Source organism: Hemibagrus wyckioides, linkage group LG05 (assembly GCF_019097595.1).
Source record: "Hemibagrus wyckioides isolate EC202008001 linkage group LG05, SWU_Hwy_1.0, whole genome shotgun sequence".
In the NCBI taxonomy this organism is placed as follows: Eukaryota; Metazoa; Chordata; class Actinopteri; order Siluriformes; family Bagridae; genus Hemibagrus; species Hemibagrus wyckioides.
The window spans coordinates 20959259-20969517 of record NC_080714.1 but is presented as its reverse complement, the minus strand read 5'-3'; the positions used below and the strand labels follow the sequence as shown (position 1 = coordinate 20969517).

General features: G+C 37.2%; 1 protein-coding gene across 1 annotated transcript in view; it reads right to left on the bottom strand.

Annotated features, from left to right (window-relative positions):
* Positions 1–344: 344 nt before the first annotated feature.
* The window catches only part of sema3bl (sema domain, immunoglobulin domain (Ig), short basic domain, secreted, (semaphorin) 3bl), a 42706-nt gene continuing 32791 nt past the window's right edge, over positions 345–10259 (bottom strand). Inside the window, exons 8-16 of the mRNA XM_058390119.1 lie at positions 10214–10259; positions 10022–10091; positions 9693–9837; positions 9073–9304; positions 8896–8987; positions 8762–8803; positions 7516–7741; positions 5364–5497; positions 345–4327 (exon numbers count right to left, since the gene is read on the bottom strand). The exon at positions 10214–10259 is cut by the window's right edge and continues 69 nt beyond it. Of these exons, the coding sequence (XP_058246102.1) occupies positions 3863–4327; positions 5364–5497; positions 7516–7741; positions 8762–8803; positions 8896–8987; positions 9073–9304; positions 9693–9837; positions 10022–10091; positions 10214–10259 (1452 nt within the window). The 3' untranslated portion in view covers positions 345–3862. The remainder of the gene's footprint in view (positions 4328–5363; positions 5498–7515; positions 7742–8761; positions 8804–8895; positions 8988–9072; positions 9305–9692; positions 9838–10021; positions 10092–10213) is intronic.

The following is a 10259-nucleotide window of genomic DNA, read 5'->3' as shown; positions in this document are numbered from 1 at the left end:
GAAACTTGCATCAAACAAACAAACAGCATTTGGACATGATTATAGTTGTGTACATATCAGGATCAGTTAGCATCAATTATAGCTTAAAGCGATGGTCTATATGTGTACTGCGGTCTTTATTTGGAATCTATACATCTCTGATAGCTTTCTGCCTCTTTTGCAGTCAAATAACAAAATGATTAAAACCCCCAGCGTAGACTGATCACTTAATCTCGTATCCTGACTTTTTTCGAATCCAAACATGCACATGTAAAATACATAAAAGAGAAAGGCGGACGTCTCGCCGAGAAACTTGAACCGCTAAAGCCCATGACAGAACATATGATAGACATATCTACAATATGGAACATATTTATTCCATTTTATTCACTTATCTTTAAAGACAAAACCCACATCTGTACACTCTGCATGCAAGGATCTGTTTTAAATAAGACATAAATACATGACATATAACCATACAAATTCTTCACACACACGTGGTATGTGAGATAAAATGAATGTACAGTGTTGAAATGAGTATCAGTCTGTTAGTTAAAATCGGTCTATATGCGTACAGTCTTGGCTTTTGGATGCAGTGTTAAGAAAAACTGAAGAAGATCTCTGGAGCTGCTATGCTTGAAATGTTTGTACAGTCTTTGAATAGTATTTTAACCTATGATGAGAGAATACAGAATTTATGTATATTGTAAAATGTAAAATTTTGGTCTATAACAGACGAGAAGTTGTGCAGGTATTTTGTAATCTCTGATATTAACTGACACCCTAGAAACTCCACCCCTGTCCCCAGTCTCACATAAGACCTATTAGTGTGTGTTCGACGTAGCTAACATTAGACTAGTACATAGTTAACATCAATTATCTACACTTTTTCTGTATCACTGCTAAGTATAGTTCAATTTTTTTTTAGTATTACCCCTAAGGATTGCCAGTGGAGCACAGTGTGATAGTTCAAGGGTCTGTGGTGTGTCTGAGGCTTATGGTATTGCCCTCACTTAGTTGAAGGACATGTAGGTAAATGGAGAATACTGTATTTCAAGGTCATCATCTATTAGTGTATGTTTGGAGTAGCTAACATTAGACTAGTACAAAGTTAAGATAACTATAGGGATGACACTGAAAAATGTTCTGGCACTATATCCATCAAAAAACAAACAAATAAACAAACAAAAAACCCCTAATGGGTCACATCTAACATGTAACAAATAATTTGACTCGTAATGATAATTTACAATAAAACCTGGAGCATGTCTATAGCATTTTTTTTCCCACAATAACAACCACTTTTCTTCTGGCAAAAAAAGCTATAAACACAACAAAGGTATTAAGTGTATTCATACACCTTGTATAAAATGACTTATCAAAAATGTACATTCTGCAAATGGATGCACTAAAAGCTGAACTCAATTACACTTATAACCCAGTCATTTAGTAGAAGACTGAATTAATACCATTAACAGCTCTGATGTTATTTCTGTAAGATTTTTTCAAATCTGGTAACGCAAAAGCAAATGATTCAGATGGATCTATATTCTGACACTGGTTTCTGAATCAGGGTAGATAAAATCAACAGAAATATTTTCAAAGAAAGCAGAATGTGTGTTTCCAGACTTCTGTTAGAGCAAATGAATCACTGAAGGGAGTGATGTGAAAGCGTCTAGGCTTAATGGAGAAGGGGGGAAAAAAAAGAAAAGCAAACCAAACAACCATGCAGACTTGGCTCCTTCTTCATTTATACAACCGAATGGAGATATTTTAAAGAAAAGAAAAGGCTTTCTTCACTTTCCAAAGCAATCTGGACATTTAAGCTTATTGTACTTTTGTAATTCAGTGTTTTTACAGTGCCTTAGTCGGAACATTAATGCCTAGGACGTGAAAATCCAACAGCTGAAATTTTTATCCACCACCTTCAGAAATAATAACATACAGGTAACATTTTCATTCCTTGCTTTCAACTACACTTTCAAAACCTTTATATTCCAAGTGAGTACCTTTGTACATCCTCTAGGACAGGGGTGTCCAATCTTATCCAGAAATGGATATGATTGGAATGGATTTCGGACAAGATTGGACATCCCTGCTCTAGGACAGGGGTGACCCACAAAGGGCTGGTGTGGGTGCAGGTTTTCATTCCAACCGAGTAGAAGCCACACCTGAGTCTACTGAAAGCCAGGATCAGTTGATCAAGCAGGTGGATTCAGGTGTGTCTCCTGCTTGATTGGAAAGAAAACCTGCACCCACACCGGCCCTTTATGGATAAGATTGGACATCCCTGCTCTAGGCGCTAGAAGTATGACCATGTGTAACATTTACGCACCAAAAAGAGAGTGAAGCTATAGTTATGAGTAAATATACTGTAAATATCCATGCATCCATTCTCTACACTGCTTATCCTAGACAGGGTTATGGGGAACCTGGAGCCTATACCAGGAGACACTGGGCACAAGGCAGGGTACCCCCCTAGACAGGATGGCAGTCTAACCCATGGCACATTCGCATACACATAACAGAAATGCCAATCAGCCTACAATATATATATCTTTGAATTGGGGGAGGAAACTCGAGAACCCAGAGGAAATCCTTGGAGAACATGCAAACTCCACACACATGGCAGGAATTAAACCAGCAGTCATGGAGGTGTGACTCAAACATGCTAACCACCAAGCCTCCACTTGTGAATATACAACAGATTTTATTGGCGGTTTTTTTATATTTATTTTTATACCACAGCAATGTTGAATATTCAAATTGCAAATGATGTTGATTATTTCTTTATAGTTTGGACAGTAATTCCGGTTGTCAGGTTTCTGCTAATCTGCTCATTTGAATAGCAAAATAATTATTATTACTCACAAAGGACGCATTTGATGGACGCACCAGATGCACCGAATAATCTTTAATATTAGAAAACGTTCTGTAAGGAGATTCATTTTAGAGATTTGTTTATTCAGCATGTTTTTTTTTCGGAAGGAGTCTCCACTTTGTAACAGTAAAGGTTTTCAATCTTCAATAAAGTGGATTTTGTTTGTTTGTTTGTTGTCTTATTAACATCCAAAAAGAGGAAAAAGGCGGATTATTAAGGAAACGGCTGCTTATAGCTGCTACAAGGTAAGAAATAATGAGAACGAACCTGTTTTTGGAGACGATCTACAACATTAAATATAACTCTAAACAGATTTAATGCACAATGTTCATTAATAAATACAATGTTGTTAGTGTCGGCAAACTGCTGTGGTATAAGAGGAATTAAACACTTGATATATTAGATTATATAACTGGTATCCTCACACCAGTACACTGTTGATCATTTTCCTTTCACTGCACACCCCATCATGTTTTATGCCTCACTTAATCCACTTATAACCAGTAGCTTGCAGTAACAGCCAAATAAATTAGCAAATTACAGCTTCGAAATAAATCAGGTTAACAAGTTGGTCAAAATAAAATAAAATAAAATAAAATAAAATAAAATAAAATAAAATAAACTGCAAGCACTTTTAATATCTGGATGATCATAAAGGTCTTTGGCCCAGAGCTTTTCAGTGCGTACAGTAGAAAACTACAGTAAACAGAAATTTAATAAAGTGTGTGTGTGTGTGTGTGTGTCCACATTGTGTCTGTTTCTTCTGTTGATATGGCAACTGTCGTCAAATTATGACAAATGGCATCGCAATAATACGTTAATAAAGAAAATGTAATATAAAATTTGCTCCCCAGTTCTGCAGAGCTTTGCCGATGGCACGCGTTCCACCTCTTTACTCCGTGTGAGCAGCGTGTATGTTTGAATGTCAACGTCTTTATGCTTGAGAGATGTGTTATACAATGTTCTAACTCTTGTCTCTGTGTCCGTACGTCTCTGCGTACGTCACTCTACTGCGTGTGTGTCTCGCGGCATACGATTCCGTTCCCCGGCGTTCTTGCTGACTCTGGTTTTCCGTGCTACTTCCTGCGCCTGTCTGTATTTGTCCATCATGTTCTTGTGCTTCCGCCGCAGTTTTTCATTGCACCAGACGCGCTCACAGTATTGTTCTACTTGAGGAAGGTTTGATGGACCAATCAGCTGCAAGACGTCCTTAAACCAGCCCCTGGATGGCGTTCGGTTAGCTGAGTTCATATGGGCAGGACATGGAGACCAAATTTTGTGTTTATTGTCTTGTGACAGTAAGTCAGCGAGGGTGTCTCCTTGTAACACATCCAACCACACACGCGAGAGCATCTGAGAAAACCCATGTTCCCGCGAGCGGCAGACGTAGACACCTTCATCGTGTCGCAACACTCGCCTGAACAGCAAACCTTCGTCTGTTTTTACCACTCGCTCGTCCAGCTCCACCTGCAGGGAAGCACATTACCGAAAATAAAAACAGGGAACTCATGCTATTAGTATTATATTACATTATTTTTTATACATAATACAATTTATATATAAAATGCTTTAATTATATATTCATTATACTATATATGTTAGATATATTTTTATTAGAATAAACTATATCCTATTATTTTGTTTGATTATATAGTATATATTATTTATTTAATTTATTATTATTTATTTATTTATCTAGAAAATGTAATTAAAATAAAATGAGATTTATTAAAGTTAATTAAAGATTCTGGGCTTATTTTGTTATTTATATAAAATCTATTAATTTGATCAAAAATCCATGTTTATTTTAATTTAAAAAAAAAACAAATTAAACATTTAAATTAGCAATATTAATCTGAGAATTATTTTTAAAATAAAGTTTTTATCTAATTTATTTATTCATTTGTCATTGCCTTTAAGGTACGATATCTGTTGCTAAATACTGTAAATGTAATAATTATTAAAAAAAGTCAGAAATTAGAAAAAGAAATTATTATTGTTATTAGCTCTTCATTTTTTTTTTTTTATTCTCAAAACATAGGTAAAGCAAAACAAATTTATTTGTATAGCAATTTGAATGAAAAGTTATTTTAAAAAAACAGAAAATTAATCAAATTACTTTCCATTAAAAACTCTTTTTTTAAAAAAACATAAACTGCATTTTTAATAATTATAATATGGCATTTTTTTATTATTACTTTCTAAAAGAGAGGCAGTTATCCTGAAGCAAACCCAAACACTTCTGACATATTTGCCCAAAGCATACAAATGTCTACGAAAATAGAGGATTGTTTTTAAAATGTGATGTACAGAGCACTAGGTGAAGCAGACCATTCCACTTCTATCCATCTTACAGTGACAGGATTGCTTCTGTGATGAATGATGTGCTCTGGGAGCTTTAGAGAGTTTTCTTTATGTCTGGGACTTTGAATGTAAACAGTAAAAGGAAAGACTTCATGTAAAATGTTTACGGAAAATGTTTAAACCGCTTTGTCCGTCTCACCTCTTCCAGATGTTCATCTCGCTGAATGTGCCAGGTGACGGTGGCTTGTGGAGATCGAGGGACACACTCCAGAAAGGTGCTGTTGTTCTCTGTGCCATAGACAACTCGCACTTCAACCATGTCCACGTCTTCCACTGCAGACAAAACACACTAGAGTGAGGACACACGCATGCTCATGTGAACTGTTATAGCAAAGAGGATAGTGTTTAGTTTCGCTCCAAAGAGCCAAATGAAGGCAGATAACACTAGATGTGTGTGTGTGTGTGTATGTGTGTGTGTGAATATATACAGACAAGCGCTAAAAGGTGTGACAACCGTTCATTGTGGTTCATGTAGAGGTCATGTTCCACTAATGCAGGTGTGTGTGTGTGTATACATAGACAAGCACTAAAAGGTGACAACCATTCAAAGTGGTTCCGCTGATGCAGATGTGTGTGTGTGTGTGTGTGTGTGTAGTGATCTGTCAGTCTGCTGAAAAGTTCAAATCGGTTCATTGAACAGGTAAAGCTTAGCTTTCCAAATGCAGGTGCGGATGTGTGTGTGTGTGTGTGTGTGTTTTTGAGGTGTGTAAGCACATTTTTGCTTTTTTTCTCCTTCCTTCTTGTGTTACATCTTTTTCTTATTCTCACTGAAAGTGATGAGAGGTGTTCTGGGAGAACTTCCGAGCTGAAAAGTTCAATATATGTGTGTAGAGTGCTTTTTAAGGCTGTTTCACACACCGTGAGTGCTGTTATATAAAATGCTTTAATTTGAAGTTCCTAATTAACTCTTTCTGAATAATCCAGCTTCTTTCGATTGGGTTTTCAGAATTCATATAAATCCTGCACAAAGTGGTCATCATATTTAACACAGTAACCTTGACATGAATAATCATAGATAATTTAAGCTCACCTTACTTCATGGGTCAATTCATTTTAATCTCATATTTCCTCTGACTGTAAACATCCTCTGGCTCTCACTCTCAGTTTTCACTGTAGTTGCTGAATTCACTGTTTGATTTTGAGTTTGTTTTTTCATTATCTCATTTGGTGTGGGTTTATATTGTTTCAGAGTTAAGAACAATTTAGCAGCATACCAGCATGTTTTGGGACAGCTGAAGGAAACTGAAAAACCCCAAAAACACATAGACAAAATACAAAACTCTGCCTGGAGACTAAAAACGAAGCCCAGGAACCCTGGATGTGTCATGTGCCATTGATACACACTGCTCCACCAGGCTGTCTCTTTTATTAGTTATTAACAGTGGTGTGCCGTCAGGGCCAGCAAGGCCTTCTCTGCTGGCCTAAACAACAATGCACTGACTTGCATTGTGAATATATATGAATATATTTAATATATTTTCCATGAATGTCTATTAAATTATTCCCAATAGTCTATTCTCTACATTTCATAGTTTTCTCTTGGTTGCGCTGCTTCCAGTAGTGTATATTTATAATAAGAGTATTTATCCAATCATATTTCAGCCAGTGGCTGACATCATGTGTTGCCAGGGTGAAAGAAATCTGCCTTAAGGCCTTCAGAATGAATAGTGCAGGCGCCCGGAGCTTAAAATAAGATTTCACCAATTTAACCACTCAGATTTCGAGTTGGCGTCACCGGGGCCATCTAGCGGGCATACGATTACGTCAGCAATTTCCCGTCCTTTGATTGGATAATTGGAGTAGTCAGAGGCAGTGACCCGCACATATACATTGTTTCTATATTCACTGTGTCTCATTTCGGATGCTGCTCCTCCAGAGATTGCAGTTTGCTGCATCAGAAATGTCTTTTTTGAGAAAAGTAACCATAATAAAAGTCTATTCCTTGTGAGGTGTGAAATACTGTAGACTAATTTCTTTTTTACTTTGTTATTTATCGGTTGATTAGTATCTATTGCCGTGGCATCATTATGATGGTATAAAGGTGGATTAATTCAGGAAGGACACCAGTGAAGGCCTAGGTGTGAAATGCACGGTCCGCCACTTGTTATTAATGTTATAGTGTTTTCTAATTATGTTTCTTAATCTGTTTTGAATTATAGTCCACCATCTCCAATAAAAATAACTTTTTCTTTAGTAAAAATAAAGAATAGCTAGGTGCTTGGACTCCTGATAAATGTAAAGTGTAATAGACAAACATTTCAATGAAACGCCTCTCTTTTCCACTTCCTTACCGCTCTGGTTCTGGTCTCTGCATTGCAGGGCTGGGTTGGCGTGTCTGATGTCCTGTCTTCGGTAGCGACGTTTAGCATTGGGAACATAGCGTGTGCAGGTTTGTCCGTCCCAGGCGCAGTAGGGGTCTCGTGCCAGGCAGCACTCAGCACACGCTTTACCGTACATGCTGCAGCGATGCAGAGGAACCTGTGCAACACCAGCACTCGAGCCCACAAACAGCGATTGCTAAAGAAGGGGTTGAATGTAGAAAAAAAAATAAAGGTTCATATGCAGCATATAATTTTTGTTTCATTTTTTTTTTCTATGTGTCAACAGTGTAATATATTTAATATATGTAAAAAAATTTTTAAAAAACCAAAATATTTTTAACAACTTAATAACTGAGGTAATAAATGTGGGAAGGAAACACATTATTATTATTATTATTATTATTATTATTATTATTATTATTATTATTATTATTATTATTATTGGTTGATTTTACCCTTCATGTATGTGACATCATAAAAAATAAGATACTCAGAGGTGAGCAAACATAAATTCTCAATGATTTAATGGATGATTATGGTGATTTGTGCACAAAATTATTGGGGATATGAACTTATATAAGTACAAGCTCAATTTTCATAATGAGGAAAAAAGGCTATAATTATAGGGATAGATAGATAGATAGATAGATAGATAGATAGATAGATAGATAGATAGATAGATAGATAGATAGATAGATAGATAGATAGATAGATAGATAGATAGATAGATAGATAGATTGATATCACATCAGATTTTAGTCAGATTTATTGCAAGCAGTTTTCTGCATTTCCATTATTCAGCAATCATATTTAAGTTCCTGTGTTCCAGTCTGTCATAGTTAAGCCTCGGTTTATGTCAAATATTGTTTGTTGCTTTGCGTCATTCTTTTGTTTATGCTTCACTGTCTGTTCCTGTTACAGTGTTTAAACAAAAGTCTGCACTTGCGTCAGCTGCCTCTGCAATTTCCTGACATCCTACTTAACACATTTACAAAGAACAGAGCACATCAGGTTGTGTTGCTTGGTTTCCGCTTGTTTTCCATAATATTCAATCATTTTTTCATTGTCAGTACAAAGATTAGATTAAGGTTATCGTTTGTTTTGTGTTAGCACAATAACCAGAATCCACTTAAACTTGAATATAAAGTGTCTGCATGTCATCTCATTGAATTAGCGAAGAAGTATGTGGAAAGACTGCAGGAGTACAAAAGCTCACCCGCTTCACCGAGATCTCCATGGAGGTAATGGGAGTTGGCATCTGATGAAGAAACATAGCATAGAATGAGACTATTAAAAAAAAATCCTGACACATCTGAAATAAAAGATGAATGTGACAGCACACAAACTCACCTTGAAGACCTGCAGTTCCTCCAGAGTGATCTCCTCACTGGTGACCGAGTTGCCATTGCGCAGTGCGATGACTTTCAAGACTGTGCCAACATCTGTATGGGTCAAAGGTCAATGAGATTTAATCACAGCTAACTAAGATACAGTATACAGTGCATAAGCCGACACACTGGATCTTACCTGTGCCGATGAACATGACGTCGTAAGGGCCGTCCTCGGCCAGCGTGCGGTCAACGGTGATGTGTGTGAGTCTGTAGGGTGTGGAGGTGCGTAAGAGCAGGGGCTGGCGATGAGTCGGGTACACAACCCGCCACATGAGAGGATGGGAGCGAGCAAACTGCAAAACAGCATCCGGGAATTCCAGAGTGCTGCCGAACATACGACCAGGCTGAGCAGTGATCTTACTGGGACACTGAGAGAGAGAGAGAGAGAGAGAGAGAAAGAGAGAGAGAGAGAGAGAGAGAGAGAGAGATGAAAAATAATAGTAATAAAAAGATTGATGTGGGTGAAAACATGTTGCTGAGCAGACAGGTCAGTGGAAGTGAATGACCAAACTAGTTAAAGTAAGGCTACAGAAACACTTTTTACAGAAAAGCATGTCAATATGTTAGGCCTCGATGGGATACGCATGCAGAAGACACATCTAAAATTTCTCTTCTGTCAGCCAAGAACAGGAATTTAGTGCCACAGCAGGCACATTTCACCAAAACTAGACTGTTAAGGATTCAAAAAATGTCGCCTGGTTTTCAACTGATTACACCAGTCAAAGGAAATGGTATTTTGGATATCTGGGTTCTCACCACTCCAGGTCTGGGATATGGGACACGTCCTTCATAAGGTCCCCACTGATAATCCGGTCCCTCTTTATGAGCAAAGGGACCATTGAACACCTCACGAATATCAGCCATGTTATACACACACACAGCATAGCCCTGGAACACGTTACTGCAGGACAAGACATACACACACAAACACAAACACACACACACACACACACAAAGGAATATGTCATATGATTAAGAAAAAAGAGTCTTGAAATGATTCATTAAAAGAATAAAAACTTTCCTTAAAGAATTAGTTTCTACTAAACCTGTAGAGAGAAACTACTGTAATCATATTCTGGAGGTACCTGATGGTGCTGAAGATGGCATAAACTTCTGGATTTTTTTCATCCTTAGTCCTCAGTAGAAACACATCCTCTGTGACACACACACACACACACACACACAACATCATGTATGCAGTATAAATGATGACTGATATACTTCAATATATTTTAATTATTTCAGTGTGTGTGTGTGTGTGTGTGTTGATTCCTCACCCAGTTGGTCAAAGTGTGTGTCAATGCCGTGAGGTCCAGGAACAGA